This window comes from Hevea brasiliensis, chromosome 12 (genome assembly GCF_030052815.1).
Source record: "Hevea brasiliensis isolate MT/VB/25A 57/8 chromosome 12, ASM3005281v1, whole genome shotgun sequence".
NCBI classification, from domain to species: Eukaryota; Viridiplantae; Streptophyta; class Magnoliopsida; order Malpighiales; family Euphorbiaceae; genus Hevea; species Hevea brasiliensis.
In genome coordinates, this window is record NC_079504.1 from 26,444,836 (window position 1) to 26,463,319 (window position 18,484).

At 32.4% G+C, this 18,484-nt stretch overlaps 1 protein-coding gene across 1 annotated transcript; it reads right to left on the bottom strand.

Annotated features, from left to right (window-relative positions):
- Positions 1 to 11,689: 11,689 nt before the first annotated feature.
- Positions 11,690 to 15,007, bottom strand: LOC131169055 (probable LRR receptor-like serine/threonine-protein kinase At3g47570). The gene is made up of 2 exons (XM_058131364.1): positions 12,227 to 15,007; positions 11,690 to 12,148 (listed from the first exon to the last, which is right to left on the bottom strand). Exons 1-2 carry the CDS (start codon positions 14,901 to 14,903, stop codon positions 11,802 to 11,804), a joined length of 3,024 nt encoding a protein of 1,007 aa, XP_057987347.1. The 5' UTR covers positions 14,904 to 15,007; the 3' UTR covers positions 11,690 to 11,801.
- Between the last annotated feature and the right edge of the window lie 3,477 nt (positions 15,008 to 18,484).

Below are 18,484 nucleotides of genomic sequence, written 5' to 3' on the forward strand. Positions count from 1 at the left end.
TTTACTTAATTTAGTTCTCCCATAATTTGTTGAGATTTGCTTGGGGTCCTACTTGAGATCTTGCTTAGGGTATGCGGCAGTGCTTAAGGTGCGACTTGGGTCAAGCTGAAAGTTAAGTATAAGCGAAAAAACTAATTTCAGCACAACCTATCGAGATTTGCTGAGGGTACTGCTTACCCTATGCAGACAGGCCATGCAGAACCTGAAATTTGCCTAAGATGTTGCTTAGGGCAAGCAACATCATTAGCAAGCAACCAAGAATGTGAGAAGCTTTGCTGGCCTGAAAATTTTTACACCTCATCTTCTATCCATTCATTGGCTCTTATCCATTTTTATACCTACTTTAGGGCAACTTTTGAGACCATATAAAAACATCATTTTCTAGTTTTTGCCCTAAGAAGAAAGAAGGAAAGAAAAAAAAAAGAATAAAAAGGAGAAGGGTGGACGCCATTTCTGCTGGAGAGTTGCTGCCAAGTGATGCTCAGCTGTAATCTTTCAGAGTTTTGGGCTTTCCTTCACCTGAGTTCTTCTATTCTTAGTCTATTTTTACATTTTCTTTGTTAGTTTTATTATTTTCTCTTATAAATTTTACCATGATAGAATAATTTTTCTAAGATTTCAAAGTTAGGTTGTAATGTTTTGAATTTATTTATGGATTTGGATTGAGTTTAATCTAGATTTATATAAATATGAGTTTTGATTCTTTTCCTTGTGTGCTTTATGACTTACCTAATGTTGGATCCCATTAGGTCTAGTTTTAATCTTTGATTGAAGGACCGAAATGTGAAAATCATTGATAGATAATCAAGGATTTGAATTTAAAAATACCTAAATTTAGAAATAAACTAGGGATTTAAGAGAATTCATTGATTGATTACAAAACTTAATGAGTTTTGAGTGAATCAAATATTGTACAAAAGTAAGTTTGGTTTTCTTAAAATACTCTTTGGTTTGCTTGAAAAAGTTATCAAAGGATTTCAGAATTAATTACCTGCACTTTATTTTCTCTTAAAATTGAATGAACCAAGGCAAATCCCAATAGATTTAATTTATAAACCACATCTCTGGAATCATTTTTATTATCAATTAGTCTTTGTTCTTGCTTTCCCATTATTAATTTAGCTAATTTTTGCATAGAGTAAGACTTTATTTACATTACCCATTGCCTATTTTCTTTATTTTCTATTTAAATTATTGTATTTACTTAATTTAGTTCTCCCATAATTTGTTGAGATTTGATTGGGGTCCTGCTTGAGATCTTGCTTAGGGTATGCGGCAGTACTTAAGGTGCGACTTGGGTCAAGCTGAAAGTCAAGTATAAGCGAAAAAACTAATTTCAACACAAACCTGTAGAGATTTGCTGAGGGTACTGATTACCCTATGCAGACAGGCCATGCAGAACCCAAAATTTGCCTAAGATATTGCTTAGGGCAAGCAACATCATTAGCAAGCAACCCAGAATGTGAGAAGCTTTGCTAATCTGAAAATTTTTACACCTCATCTTCTATCCATTCATTGGCTCTTATCCATTTTTAGACCTACTTTAGGGTAACTTTTGAGACCATATAAAAGCATCATTTTCTAGTTTTTGCCCTAAGAAGAAAGAAGAAAAGAAAAAAAAAAGAATAAAAAGGAGAAGGGTGGACGCCATTTCTGCTGGAGAGTTGCTGCTAAGTGATGCTCAGCTGTAATCTTTCAGAGTTTTGGGCTTTCCTTCACCTGGGTTCTTCTATTCTTAGTCTATTTTTATGTTTTCTTTGTTAGTTTTATTATTTCTCTTATAAATTTTACCATGATAGAATAATTTTTTAAGATTTCAAAGTTAGGTTGTAATGTTTTGAATTTATTTATGGATTTGGATTGAGTTTAATCTAGATTTATATAAATATGAGTTTTGATTTTTTTTCTTTGTGTGCTTTATGACTTATCTAATGTTGGATCCCATTAGGTCTAGTTTTTAATCTTTGATTGAAGGACCGAAATATGAAAATCATTGATAGATAATCAAGGATTTGAATTTAAAAACACATAGATTTAGAAATAAACAAGGGATTTAAGAGAATTCATTGATTGATTACAAAACTTAATGAGTTTTAAGTGAATCAAATATTGTACAAAAGTAAGTTTGGTTTTCTTAAAATACTCTTTGGTTTGCTTGAAAAAGTTATCAAAGGATTTCAGAATCAATTTCCTGAACTTTATTTTCTCTTAAAATTGAATGAACCAAGGCAATCCTAATAGATTTAATTTATAAACCCCATCTCTGGAATCATTTTTATGATCAATTAGTCTTTGTTCTTGCTTTCCCATTATTAATTTAGCTAATTTTTGCATAGATTAAGACTTTATTTACATTACCCATTGCCTATTTTCTTTATTTCTATTTAAAATACTGTATTTAGTTAATTTAGTTCTCCCATAATTTGCTATTAGTCTAAATAATCGAAACAACCATAGTTTAGTACTTAAACATAATTTCTCATGAGAATGACACTTTACATATCATTTTTTTACTTGATACGGCTCGCGTATACTTACAGAAACAGACATCAAGTTTTTGGCGCCATTGTCGGAAAATTATTGTTTGATATTAGATGATTTTGTTATTTGGTTAATCTAGACATTTTCTTTTTAATTTTCTTTTATTATTACTTTACTTTGTGTTTTTCTTTTTGAATTTTTCTTTTATATTTCTAATTTTGTTTCTGTTTGCTTATCTTGTGAGGTATTTTAGAATGTTTCATCTATAAGTCTTTACAAGTTTTGCTCAACTATACTTGGAGCCCTTTTATGCTGTTTGGGGAAGATTCAATGATATGGTAAAGAGATTTTCCAACCACAACCTTTCAAATCAGTCTCTAATTCTTTATTTCTATGATGGTTTAGATAAAGCGACAAGAAATTAGGTAGATTATGGAGCTTGGGCAACTAGTGATCATGCTCATTAAAGAGGTCATGAGGATGTCATTCACTTATTGAATGACATGGCAGATTTTGATTGCCATTGGCATTGGGACCCTTGATTGCAGAGTTGTAGTCACCAATATCCCTCATACCACTACCAACCCAACATTTCACGCCAACCATTTGAGTTTGAAGAAGAGAAGGTAGTGGGACTTGAAGAGGTAGAAGATAAATTTGAAAGTTTCTTTAACCAATTATTGAAGATTTAAGAAGACTAAGGAATGAAACTTAAAGAAATGGTAGCTAAATTGGATGATATTGAAACATCAATGAAGAAAAATGAGCTATCAATCAAGATGATGAATGGACTTTATGAGAAGGAACTAAACAATCAAAGCGGGGAAAATAAGTTAAGCTGTGATAAAACTTCATGGGAATTTGGACATGTGGAAGAAGTGGAGCTTAAATTGGTAGAAGAAAAATCCCTTAAATACGAGCTATTAGAAGAGTTTTGACAAAAAAAGGAGCTAGAAAAGAAATTTGCGAAAGAGGAAATTGATGAGACCATCAATTTTAGTTTATTGATGGATCTTTCACATACACCACCAGAAGACCTTTTTCTATTATGGACACCTCCTGCACCATCTTATATTTTCTATGAGCTAAAGTAATCTTCATTCCAAGCATGTGATTCAAAGCCAAGTGTTGTTCAAGCTAAATGCAAAGTTTTCTTCAGTCTGGCCAATCTTGATGGCACTTTAAATCAAGATCCATATGTCATGTTACATGACAATTATTATGGAAGGAAGCTGCTTTTTGATTAGCATATCTAAAGGGGTTAAGCTAATGACCTTAAACTAGCACTTCTTGGGAGGCATCCCAAGCTTTATCTTTGTAGTTTGATTATTTTTCTTTTATTTAAGTTTTAAAATTTTCAAGTTTTATTTGAGTTTTTATCCTATTCAACTCAAAAGTGACATTTGTTTATCTTTTGTAGGTCATTTATGATGATTGGGCAAATTGAAATTTGTTATGAAATGCAAGAAATGCAATGCAACTATTTAAGGAAAGATATTTTACACTTTTGTTTTCATGTTGCTGATATAGTTGCTGATGTAAGTTTGATGCTTACTGTGGGCTTAAGATGTTGCTGAGGTAGTTGCTTGAGTTTTAGTTTATGTTTATTTTGATTTCATGGGTTGCACAATTTTTTTTGCTGAGTATGTTTGAGTTTTGAGTTGTTCAATTCTTAAACTTAAATTTTTCATGTTGTGTCTATCTTGTTTTTGGAAGTTTTTGGGTTGAGTTTTAGTTTTATGGTGTAAGTGTACATTGGGTATATGCTAAGGGTTAGGATAGCCTTTTGGTAGCATTTGGAATGTTCTTAGTGAGCAAAATCTTAGTTTTTAACAAAACTTGCCGAAATTTACTGATGATGTTGCTTACCCTAAGCCGCTACCCTAAGTCATTTTGTGCTTACCCTAAGCCGCTACCCCATGTCAACAATTAAGTTATTTCTTTTAAAGCCCTAAATTTTCATGATCTTTTGCACATTTAAAATCATCATAATGTAACAATTGAACTTTACTATATTATGGCATGTTGTTATTGCTTATGATATTGCTTACCCTATGTCACTGTCAAGACAAGGTAAGCAACTTGTTAAGCAGTTTCCTAAGGATTGCCAATTCATATATTTGGGATACTTTTACACATTTTTCTCTTTGAAATACATTGTTAATATCTTATTAAGCTTAATTTTGAATTTTTTTGTGGTTACTTAGACTTAATTCTCAATTGTACATATTTCATGAATTGATTGGTTTATTCAATTTTGCCTATCTTTGCATTCATTTATAGACATTGAGGATAATGTCTCATTTGAGTTAGGGAGTGAGAGCAAAATTTTTGCAAAATTTTTAAAATTTTTGAGCATTTTTATTTATTTATTGCATTTTATTCATTCACACATAGTTAGCCTATAAATTATACTTATATCACACATACCTCTACACATACACTTGCATATAGTTTTCTTATAGGTTGTACTTAATTTTAATTTAATTTATGCATTCATTTTAGAATCATGCATATCATAAAAATAAAATTTTACCTTGACTTTAGAGGTTTGAGAGTTGCTTTGAAAAGTAATTGAGCTAACTTTTCGAAGAGTTTGATGGATTGAACATTTTGGATAGGTGTAAGGCTATTAGATTATTACCTTAGTTTATATCTTCTTAGCCAAGAGCCACCCAATCAATTGCATTGAGTTCCAGTGCTTAGAGAAAACTCTAGGGTAAAAAGTAGCTAATTGATGTCTCACCTGTAACGATCAGTCTCCAACCACTAGAGGAATTGTCCGTTTTGGCCATAAGCCTCACGGTTTTGTCCCACAGGTGGAATGGAGAACTTCCTAGGAGGTCACCCATCCTAGGATTTCTCTCAAGCGAGCACGCTTAACCCTGGAGTTCTTCCAACTTTCTAGGCCATTCCACTAAAGACCGACTCTAGTGATTAGTTCTCTCATCTTATATATCATTACTTTTTGAACCCAAGACCATCTCCGTGCTTTGCCGATGTGGGATTTGCCTAAGGGACCTTTAACTATGAAAAAAAAATAAATTAGGAAGAATAAAAATGATTGAATTAAAATAGGGTGTTACGGTACACTGCGTGGCATATCTTGCTCGGCTACACTATAGACAGGTAAGGGGTGTCACATCACCAATCCTAGAATAATCTTTCTAAATCTTTCAAGGCAAAGTCCTTGCATGCACTTGAAAAAAAGAAATGATCTAAGCATTCTTTGGATTTTAAACTTACATTTTAGCCTTAGCCAACTCCCCTTAAAAGTATCACTTTGGAATCAATTTGAGCCTACATTTATTCCCTTTTCTTTCTTTGGTACCCATATTACTACCTAGCCATAAACCCAAACACTTACCTATCTTTCATGAGAATAATTCTTTAAGCAATAGATACACTAATAAAAATAAAAAAAATAGAGAAAAAGGAAAAAAATATATAATAATTAAATAGGAGAAGTAACTAAATTAAAGAGGCTAGCAAATTCAATCATGGTATGTAAAGCAATTCATCACCCATGTATGCAAAGAAATAAGTTTGGGGGTGAATTAAAATGGATAATTGTAATTCAAAGTCAATGTTATTTAAGTAGCCCTCTAAAAGTTTCAAAGTTATATGCTAGCATTGATGATTTATTGTAAAGTTCCCATTTGATTCAATAAATTAAAAAAAAAGAAGAAGAAACAAAAAAACAAATTATGTATCTTAATCTTTTAATAATTTAATTATTCTCATGCTTTGTTACCTTTATCCTTTCTTTGTTAGCCACATTATTATCCCCTTAGCCCCATTACAACCCTTAAAAGTCATTTTAATCTTTTGATAATGTTTTGCTATATTAGTAGAGATTGGAATAGGAGGATTGCCAATGGGATTTGGACATCATTCATCCATTCATTTATTTCCATCATTATTTTAGACACTTTAGTTTATAGATTGCTCTAGAGTCTATTTGGGCATGATCATTCTTTGTATTTGATTGGTTTGGGTTTGATGAGATAGATAATTAACCCAAGGCTAAGTGGTGATAGCTTTGGTAAGGATTGAATTCTTTGTACCTTGAAAGTGGGTATATAATTTGTTGGTTGCTAGAGGTAAGCTTGAGAGTTTGGATAGTTGATTTTCATGAATTTAAAGGAAATGTACCCCAATTTTATTAATTATTTTTTATAATTGCTTGAGGACAAGCAAAAGTTTGAGTTTGGGGAATTTATTGCACTCATTTCATATAGGCATTTTAGGGTAGTTTTGCATCCATTTTATGTGACACCCCTCACCCGTCTACAGTGTAGTCGATCAAGGCATATCACACTTGGTACCGGAGCACCCTATCTTATCTTACTTTATTCCTTTAATAATTTTGTTCTCGTTATATTTTAATATTAATTATTTTTCTAAGGAGAAACTAGGGGAGTTTCCCCTATTATATTATCGTTTGGCGTATTTCACTATTTACCTGTTTAAAAATCTCAACAATATTTTCCATAAAATAATTCATCCATACTCATATCATCATTTCAAAATCAGTATGTAATTCAAATCCATACTCATTTGTACAAATTCATTCCTGCTTATTACATATATCAAAATTCTCAATTTCATTAGTTTACATAATTTGCAAATTAATTGCATAAATTCATAATTTATATCAGGTGCATATTACATACAATTTACTAATTTTTATTAAAACATAATAAATAATTATAATGCACAAATTACATAATATGACTAATGTGAGCCCTATCTACATGCATTACTGAGGAGGTGACAACCTTGAATACTTCAGACACTTCTGCAGATCTGGACTCCAAAAATTTCAGTCAATTGTCTACTGGATTTTAATTTCAGTACCTGCGCGAAGGAAACAATCCATCGCGCTAAGCATTGCTGCTTAGTGGTACGATAATATAACAAAGAAAATAATATACAAATAAAGAAAGAAATGGATTATACTTTGGATACTCTGGAATTTAATCTAATTTAATATAATACTTCTAATATCAACTATCTTTCGTTCTAATTTATTCCTCTTAAGAAGCAATTTATTCCCAAATTCACAGTAGTAATATACTTATATCTCTTTTGCAAATCTTTTTATCATTTCATTCAATACTTTTTAAGTTATCGCAGATTATTTCATAATAATTAAATTTTAATATCGTTCCAATTCATTTCAATTCTTTCTGCTAAATAACTAATCTAATTTATTTTAAATATTCTTACTCTTTTTATTTAATTGCTAATATTTTCAGTTGCTATTATTATTAACTCATTTCAATAAATTTCACTGCCCAAGTAACCTATGACAGGCTGACTAAACTGGTTAACGGGTAGTTGGCGTTAGACACCGCGGTGCCTCGGGCCGTCATACCATGGGACATGTAAGCTCAGTACGTCAACCACGTATGCAGTCAGTATGGCTAAAAAGCCATGATAACAAGTAATCAGGCATAAAAGCCATGAGTGAGGGCATAAAGCCATGAATACAGGCATAAAGCCTTACGCAGTACTGCTAAAACAATACCCTATTGGCATGCCAATCTATCCAATCTGACACACGTGTCTAGGCAATACATGGGCAAATAATACCATTAAATGTTAATATATTGTGTTTTATGACTTCATTATTTCATGAGAAATTCCAATTATAATTTATACATTCATTTGATCATTCATATGATCGCAATTCACATCAATTATCCTTCTATACCATTGTACACAAAGTATTTTTCGTTTCTACAATAATGAGAACTAATGTCTCATGCTTACATTCATTTGATTCATTTATTCAATTCACTAATTACAATATATATATTAATGTTCATAATGACTTCTTTAATTTCTTTTATTATTTCTTATGTCTTTGAGATTACTATTCACATATTACTATTCACTCAAATTCTTGACTTTTTCATACATAATATGTATACAAATATTTGATACATAATTATATCACATTTTGATTTCTAAGTTTGTTGGCATTGAATTGCAAATAAAATTCAGGTCATTTGGACCTGTCTAGAGAGAGTTATGGCCAAATGAACATGGATATAAATTGTTTTAACAGATAACATGAAATCCACCATGCACTAATAGAACAGAGGGGACTCTGTTTGGGTCTCCATAAGAATGAAATGGAATAAAAAAAAATTTATACATGGAATATTATAAATAAAAGAGACATTAAAATTAATATTATATACAACAGGACAGGATAGAGTGCTCCGGCACCGAATGTAGCACACCTTACTTGGCTACACTATAGATGGGTGAGGGGTGTTACATTTTACCTGTATTTTTTATGTTTTTAGCTTTGTTTTAGCTTATTTGTTAATTTTAGTTACATTGTATTTGATTTTTATGATTTTGATTTTTTTAATAGGTTTTGTGGTAAATTGAAGGTCAATGAATGCATTAGGAGGTGATTTGAAGAAATTTGGAGCCCTTAAGTATGGAGAAAAGTTGAAGAAATCAAGCTTTAAAATATTAAATTGGTTGAGATTTGTTTGAGATCTTGCTTATGATGTTGCTTAGGATATGTCGCACTACTTAGCCTATGACCTGGGGCAAGCTACAAGTCAAGTGCAGCTTAATTGCAACATATTCAGAGTTTTTAACATCAAACTTGCCGAGATTTACTTGGGGTCATGCTTAGGGTATGCGGCAATGCTTAAGGTATGACTTGAGTCAAGCTGGAAGTTAAGTATAAGCAAAAAAACTAATTTCAGCACAAACCTATCGAGATTTGCTGAGGGTACTACTTACCCTATACAGACAGGCCATGCAGAACCCGAAATTTACTTAAGATGTTGCTTAGGGTAAGCAATATCATCAGCAGGCAACCTGGAACGTGAAAAGCTTTACTGACTTGGAAATTTTTACACTTTATCTCCTATCCATCATTGGCTCTTATCCATTTTTAGACTTACTTTAGGACAACTTGTGGGACTATATAAAAATATCATTTTCTAGTTTTTGCCCTAAAAAGAAAGAAGGAAAGAAAATAATAATAATAATAAAAAGAACAAGAAGGAGAAGGGAGGGCACCATTTCTGCTGGAGAGCTGTTGCCAAGTGATGCTCAGCTATAGTCTTTCAAAGTTTTGGGCTTTCCTTCACCTGGGTTCTTCTATTCTTAGTCTATTTTTATGTTTCCTTCGTTAGTTTTATCATTTTTTTCTTATAAATTTTACCATGATAGAATAGTTTTTCTAAGATTTCATAGTTAGGTTGTAATGTTTTGAATTTATTTGTGGATTTGGATTGAGTTTTATCTAGATTTATATAATTATGAGTTTTGATTCTTTTTATTGTGTGCTTTATGACTTACCAAATGTTGGATCCCATTGGATCTAATTTTTAATCTTTGATTGAAAGACCAAAATGTGAAAATCATTAATAGATAATCAAGGATTTAAACTTAGAAACACCTAGATTTAGAATTAAACAAGAGATTTAAGAGGATTCATTGATTGATTACAAAACTTAATGGGTTTTAAATGAATCAAATATCGTACAAAAGTATGTTTAGTTTTCTTAAAATACTCTTTTATTAAAATACTCCTTGATTTGCTTGAAAAAGATATAAAAGGATTTTAGAATCAATCATCTTCAAATTTTATTTTCTCCTAAAATTGGATGAACTAAGATAAATCCCAATAGATTTAATTCATAAATCCCATCTCTAGAATCATTTTTACTATCAATTAGTCTTTGTTCTTGCTTGCCCATTATTAATTTAGCTAATATTTGCATAGATTAAGACTTTATTTACATTACCCATACCTATTTTCTTTATTTTCCATTTAAATTGCTGCATTTAGTTAATTTAGTTCTTCCATAATTTGCTATTAGTCTAAATAATCAAAATAACCATAGTCTAGTACTTAAACACAATTCCTCATAAGAACGATATTTTACTTATCACTTTATTACTTGATACTGCCTGTATACTTGAGGAGACACGCATCATATATATATATATATATATATATATATATATATATATATATATATATATATATATATATATATATATATATATATATATATAAGACAAAAAGGCCTATTCTTACTTTTAAAATATCGATCAATAGTCATATAAGTCCTTAAAGTATTTTGTGATCCAAATAAGCCTTTCAAGTTTTAAAAAAGATTAAATAAGTCATTCAAATTTTAAAAATAAATCAAATAAGTCCTTTTACTATCTTAAGAACAAATAAGTCCTTTAACTTTTAAGAACAGATAAGAAAAAGACTGAATTATAATTTGTCTCTAGTATAAATTCAGTTAAGGCCGTGCACAAATATCTTTTAATCTACGGGGTTTTCATTAGTAATTTGCGTATTTAATTTGCAATACCCTAGTAAATATTTGCTGCATCCTAGAGCATATTAATAAGTTTTTTTTTTTATTTATTTTCTACAATATGTAATTTTAATCTTATTATTTGAGTTGGATGACTATGATTTTGAGCTAAATATGTTAATAGAAATTTTGTTTTTGGTTATTTTGTTTTGGATATTTATTTGAATTTATAATTTTGTATCTATGATTTGAACATGAAAGAAAAATAAATGTCTGAAAAATTGAATATGTAAATTTAACCGAATCAATTTATTTTGGTTTGATTTGATTCGGTGGTATATGCAATTTGATTCAGTTTTTAATTTGAAAAGAAATTTGGTTTTTGGTTTGATTTTGAACAGAACTAATCGAAAGCTCACTCTACACAATAATACTAAAAAATATAATTTTAATTTATTAAATATTAGAAAATTATAGGAAGCATAGTTGTTAAACATGAACCGAATTGGCTGATCGAACCGGTGAATTAGTGAATCAATCCTCAAACCAATCCAAGTTTGCATTGAAAAAGACAATGAAACAAATCGGTGTGACTCAGTCAATCTGGCAATAGAGTCGGTAAATCAGTGTGACCTGATTGATTGAGCCAATTCAAATAGTTAATTGAATCTGTTTTTCATATTTTTTTTAATTTTTTTTAATGTTGATACTGAGAATTGAACTCAAAACCTCACATTTATAAATTCAAAATTTATTTATAAATCTAACTTAAAAAAAAAAACACAAAGAGGGAACTATCATTCAAATAATTTAAATGAAAATTAAATAAATTTTCTTAATTCAAATCACTGCATTCAAACATATCATAAGATTTTATTAAATTACTTGTACGGAGCATATTCCTGAAAAATAAGCAAAAGTAGAACTTTTACAACACCCACATAGTAACTTGAGTTTAAGTTCACAGTTTGGATCTTGGAATTGCAAAATTAAGCATGTGAGAGCCTACTTCAGCCTTTCCTTCAGATAAAAGCCTTTGATCTTTACCAATTCACTTATTACATCTCCCATTTTCATTCTTTTTCCTGGTTGTTCCATAGAACATGCAACTCCAATTCTCATTATAGAGAGGATGCAATCTTCGAAACTCCCTCCTCCATCTTCAAATGCAATTCTTGGATCCACAATCTCCATCACTCTATCAGGCAAGTTTCTTTCAACATAAGTATGAAGATTTAGATCATCTTTAAAAGATTCATCAATTGGCTTCTTTCCTGTAAACATCTCCAGTAACAGTATCGCATAGCTATACATGTCTCCTTCCTTAGAAACTGGATCGCCCAACCCATACTCTGCAAATTGATATAACACAAACTATGAAGCAACATAACTTTTTCTTTTTACAGATTGGAAAAGAAAACAAAGGGTACCTGGAGCAACATAGCCAATAGATCCCTTGATTGCTGTAGAACTACTTTGATACTGTTGAATCTCACCAGAAACAGAGGCAACAATCTTTGCCAAGCCAAAATCACCAATATGGGCAGTCATCTCCTCATCTAAAAGAACATTACTTGGCTTTAGATCACCATGTATAATTGTTGATGAGCTACCATTGTGAAGATACTCTATTGCAGTTGCTATATCAATGGCAATGTTTAGTCTCTCTATTACTTTAAGATTTCTTGATTCTCCTTCTTGTGCATCTTCTTCTACACTGCCAGCATGCAGCCATTTCTCCAGGCTCCCATTCACCATGAATTCATATATCAGAGCTTTGAAATAATTGCCTTCAAAGTCAATGCTAGAGCAGACGCTCAATAGCTTCAGAAGATTTCGATGCCTGATGGTTCTAAGAGCTTGGCATTCAGACATGAAACTATTTGAAGCTCCTCTTCGTTGCAGGTTTAGCACTTTGACTGCCACTTCCATTCCTAATTGCTCGAAAAGTCCTTTATAAACCGATCCATAGCTTCCGACACCAATTATATTGGCGATAGAGAATCCATCTGTCGCTTTGAAGAGTTCTGCATAGGATATTCTCAGAAACTGGTGCTCAAATAATGGCATGGAAATATTCTTCTTTCTAGAAATTCTTTTCCGATGCCAGAAAATTAAGGAACACACGAACAGAGCCGACAATATGGCTGCAACAACCACCGGGATTGTCATTTTCAGTCCATGGAAGAGGTTGATCTTCTTGGAGTTTGTGATGAGGCAAGAAGGAAGCTTCATTTCAGTGATACCTCCACAGAGATCATTGTTTCCCATCAATGAAACAGCACTTGCATTTAGAAAGATTCCGCGATTCGGAACCATCCCATGAAGTTTATTAAAAGACAGATTCAAATAGCTCAGCCCGTGGAGCTGAGTTAAAGAATCTGGGATTCCCCCTGAAAAATTGTTGCGTGAAATGTCTAGCTCTTGTAAACCCTGTAAAGCAGATAAAACCTGAGGTATCTCTCCATCAAATGAATTTCCCTCCAGGCGAAGCTGTTCTAAACTCAAACACTTGCCAATTGTGCTAGGAATCATTCCAGATAATCTATTATCAGATAAATCCAACTGTGCTAGGTTCTGCAGGAAACCTATTTCTGATGGAATAGGACCCGTAAGTTCATTACCAGATAAATTGAGTAAAATTGAAAGGGATGTGAGGCTGATAACTTCTCGAGGTATAGAACCACTGAGACTATTATGTGAGAGATCCAACTCGATCAAGTTATGACAAGTTCCAAGACTTGCAGGTATGCTTCCACTGAAATTGTTGAACCCCATGAGGATATGGCTCAGAAAAGATAAATTTCTAATTGAAGATGGAATTATTCCTGTGAATTTGTTATTCTCCAAATCCAAATATTCCAAATGTCGAAGTTTCTCAAAATCAACAAGTAAAGGGCCAGTGAGATAATTATGGTTACATTCGAACCTTCTCAGATTAGGAAGGTTTACAATACCCAAGGGAATCGCATTATGCAGCTGATTTTCTGACAGAGATATATACTGCACGCTTTTGGAGAGATTGGCTATGGAGTTGGGCACTGTCCCTTCGAGAAAATTTGATGATAAAATAAGACCTTTTAAACTAGTGCAATTAGTTAGGGAATTAATGAAACTCAAGTCATCTTGCAGTTGATTCTGATGAAGTATAAGATATAGAAGGTGCTGCAGCATGCCAAATCCTCTAGGAACTAAGCCAGAAAATCTATTAGATTCAATGGAAATTAGGTAAAGGGCAGAAGCATTTGACCATGAATTTGGGATGGGTCCAGTAAACCTATTGAAAGAAAATCCAAGGGCTTTCAGATTTGGAAGAGTGGTATCAGAAGGGAGTCTTCCATGTAGTTGGTTATGGTCCACAGATATTTTGGAAATGCTGGAGATGTTGAAGAGACCAGGAGGAACCTCGCCAACAAGATTATTATCTGTTAACATCAAATATTCTAAGTTCCCAAGACGAGATATTTCCTCTGGAATCTGTCCTTGCAAATCACTTACTCCTAGAATGATTGCCCATAAGGATGAGAGATTCCCAATGGAGGGTGGAATACTACCTGTGAGTTTATTTCTTCCCAATTCTAGAGCTCCAAGTTTTTGTAAAGAGTCAAGCTCGGCAGGGATGTTCCCCACCAGCTTGTTGTCAATGAGATCAAGATACATGAGGTTTGAACAATGAGATAAGTTGGTGGGTATATTACCTTGGAATGAATTATTGCTGAGAACTAAATGCTGTAGGCGGCTCAGTCGACCAATCTCCTGTGGGATTTGGCCATGGAAGCTATTATTTTGTAAATCCATCAGCCTGAGAAATGAGAGATTTCCTATATGAGGTGAAAGAGTTCCTACCAAGCCTTGAGAGTTGAGATTCAAGGCCACGACCCTGTCAGGATGCCGCCTGCCACATGAAACGCCACTCCAATTGCAGAAGTGCACCGAATCGTTCCAAGAATTGAAGACTTGAAATGCGTCTTGAAGTATGGCTTGTTTGAAGGAGATCAAAGCAAGTCGATCAGTCTCATTTTGCAAGCAAGTGGCTGGGTTGAACTTGAAGGAGCACAAGCAGCACCACAACAGAGGAACGCAAAAGGGCCACCATTTATTTGCCATAGCTTATTCAAGATCACAAACCAAGCTTTTGCAGTTCAGTGTCTACCGATATTTGTTTTGATTTGAAATTCTGGTGCTAAGAACTGATGGTTAGGTTATGCTCCAATTTTTGGGTAATTGACCCTTGACTTGTTAATTGACAAGATATGGCTCTTGTTTGATTTCAACTAATTTGAAATTGATGTATATGATCTCTATGAGTAGGACAGTAGAAGAAACAAAAACGAATTAGTTGAAGGTTTCTTTGAAAACTAATTAGAAGAAACAAAAACGAATTAGTTGAAGGTTTCTTTGAAAACTAATTAGAAGAAACAAAAACATCTTTTTCATTTATTTTTTATAATCACTATGAAACAGTTCACCATCTTTTTTTTGTCTTTTTCTTTCTTGTCTTGGATCAGATTGTTTTCTAATGAACGTTCGTTGATTTGGTGACAAGAATTCCCGTATATAGAAGATAGAGTTGTGCAATCAATCATTTTGATTCTAAAATCGAAAAATAAGTTAAAAAAAAAAAACTCAAAATCCACACCTCTGTGTACGGGTTGAGGAACAAGATGGCGTGCAAAGTTACAAACCAATTCGAAAGACTCGATTATTAATAAAAACCAATCAAGCCCATTAAAAAAAAAAATTTTGGGCATAGATTGTGTATAATTTTCTTCACTGAATCGCCATTGGCACAGTTGAACCTGCTTCGATGGAGTTCTTGAAGGAGAGGTTGTGGGCTTGTTGCCTTGGTACCCATTAACTGTAGCCATTGTTTCTCTCTATTGGATTAGTGGTGTCAAAACAAAAAATAATAAATTTTCTATTTTTCAATTATAAAATATAAATATATATATATTAAAAACTATTATTATTAATAAAAAAATATAAAAATTAATTAGAAAAATTATTATTATTATTATAATAAAAAAATTTGGCTATTTGAACTTAAATAGAAAATTGTGGGTTAATTATGATAAAAACTTAAAAATGAATTTATTTGAACATGGACCAAAAGCTCAAGAAAAAATTGAGCTTTCTTCTCGAGCATGGAAAAGGTAAGATAGAATTTTTACCAAATTATAACAATCCATTTTTTAAATTTAAAATCCAAATATTTGTCGAAGTTTTTAGATGTGTTTTTAAGGTTCTTGAAGGATCAAAATAATTTTCAAAGTGTATTTCAAAGTCACAACTTTTGGAGGCAATAGCAAAAGTAATTTTTTATGTCAGAACAATACCATTGAGTTTTATTTTTATCATTTCTGGGCATTGTAACCTGATGAAAGCCATTTAATTATTGGAGAAAACTTGAGATCTTTAAGTGCTTTCAATTCTTGAGCTAAAAAACTATTCTTCTTTAGTAAATCATCTCTTTCATCTTAAATAGCTATTTAATTTTGTAATTATGAGTTGAGAGTGACCTCAGTACTTATACATTCATGTTATAAAAGTTTTCAAACACTTTGTGAACCTTAAAGAATGATTGACTGTAGAAACACTTGTGAATGGTTAGACAAGCACTATTAAAAAACTTGTTGGTGCAAAAAAAAAAAAAAAAAGGCTGAACACTTGCCCATGAAAAAAGTTCACTAGTGGAAAGAAAATCTCAAAAGGATTCCTTGTGTTTGCTTCTCTCATCTCCCTACTCTTAATTTTTAACACTTTAACTTGTTCATTTTGATATATACGTATTGAGTTACTTTCTTGGATGTTTTCTTAATTACGTTTAGGTGTTTTTATGTATGATTGATGCTTAAACTAAGTTGGTTTATGTAGAGTATTGTAACTTATTGGCGGGAACGGTTTTGTTTTCATAGGAAAGTAGCTGAGCTAGTGCAAGATGTTAAGCATGTTTGTTACGAGTGTTAGCTGCATGTAATCTGTATATAAACAATTTGGTAACCGTCAATAGTAGATTAGAGTGTTTTCTTCCATTTTGCATTCTCTATTTTCTGTGCGCTAACAACATGGTATCAGAGCATGTTCCTGTGTAGATAAATTTTTTATTTTTTCTGAAACTGCTATTCTCATTTCTTGATCAAATTGATCAGGAAAGATCAAGATCCAGATTTGTTGATTGATTACTGAAACAACAAGTGGTAGAATCAAATGGAGTCTAAAAATTCAAGTGAAGAAAGGGTTTCAATGGATCAACTGATGTAAGAAGCTCTTTGTCTACAGAATTCAGATAACCCAGGGATGATCCTTGTGAGTGTGCCATTAAATGGCAAGAACTCTTGACGTGGAGCCACGCGATGATCATCGCTTTCTGTGCCAAAGACAAACTTGGATTCATCACCGGTAAGATTAAAAAACCTGCTGCTAATTCACCTTTGTTTAAGAAGTGGAGACGAGTAGATTGCATGGTGATCTCTTGGATAATAAATTCTATTTCAAAAGAATTAGCAGATGCTTTTCTATATGTGACTATTGCAAAAGATTTGTGGAATGAATTACAACAACGTTTTGGTGAAAGTAATGGGCCTCTGTTATACAATATCAAACGTGAGATTGGTTCCTTTTCTCAAGGTAGTATGTCATTGATAGTGTATTTCACCAAGCTTAAGAAGATGTGGGATGAATTGTATTGTTTGAAACCATTTCTAGTTTGTACATGTGGATGTACTTGCAGTGCATCAAAGGCAATTGTAGATTTTGATGAAGATGACAAACGAATTCAATTTTTGATGGGACTGGGCGAGGAATATGACCACGCAAAAAACCAAATATTGCTTACAGATCCTATGCCTAGTGCCAACAAAGCCTACTCTATGATGTTGCATGTAGAAAGGCATAAGGAAGTACATAACACTGTTGTTGAGGCTAGCAAAAATGTTACAATATTAGTTAGAGGAAATTCTGAGAAAAGGGATACTGACAGTAGTAGAGCTCAGTTTTCCAAGAAGGGAGAAAAGAAAGATGACAGATATTGCACTTATTATAACAAATCTGGCCATGTAAGGGACACATGCTTCAAACTCAATGGCTACCTTGAATGGTTTTAGGAATTCAAGCAGAAAAAGAACAATAAGCCGCAAGCCTACATGACTACACAAGACGCTCCTCTAGATGAAATGGGAACTGATGTATCCAAAAGATCCGATGAATGGGGCAAAAATTTTTCTAATGCAGTCCAGCAAGAAGTAGCAAAAATCATGAAAGGCAAGATAAGTATTGAGGATAATTGCTAAAATTTTTCTGGTTTTGTTGGATTTGCAGGTATGTGTAACACTACTTGTTTTTTCAGTTTTAAGAGTAATTGCAAAGGTCAGTGGATCATAGACACAAGGGCATCAACACACATGATTTCTGACCCAACTTATTTTGATTCAAACCAAACACTGACCACCACGACACAGGTCTACCTTCCAGATGGATCAACACAACATGTAGCTAAAATTGGCACAGTTACATTACATCCAAAAATCAAATTAACAAAAGTCTTTTACCTTCCTAACTTTAGATATAATCTTCTGTCTGTTGGCTTCTTGAAACATCCAATCTTGTTGTTATTTTCTACCCTAAACATTGCGTTTTGCAGGAACAATGGACTAAAGAAGTGGTTGCTATTGGGAGAATGAAAGGAGGCT

What these genes read in the sequence shown, in the direction of transcription:
- LOC131169055 (XM_058131364.1), bottom strand. Translation starts at nt 14,903, where the DNA reads ATGGCAAATAAATGGTGGCCCTTTTGCGTTCCTCTGTTGTGGTGCTGC. An exon ending in TATTGGCTATGTTGCTCCAG is followed by an intron (nt 12,149 to 12,226) that starts GTACCCTTTGTT and finishes ATCAATTTGCAG; the next exon opens with AGTATGGGTTGGGCGATCCA.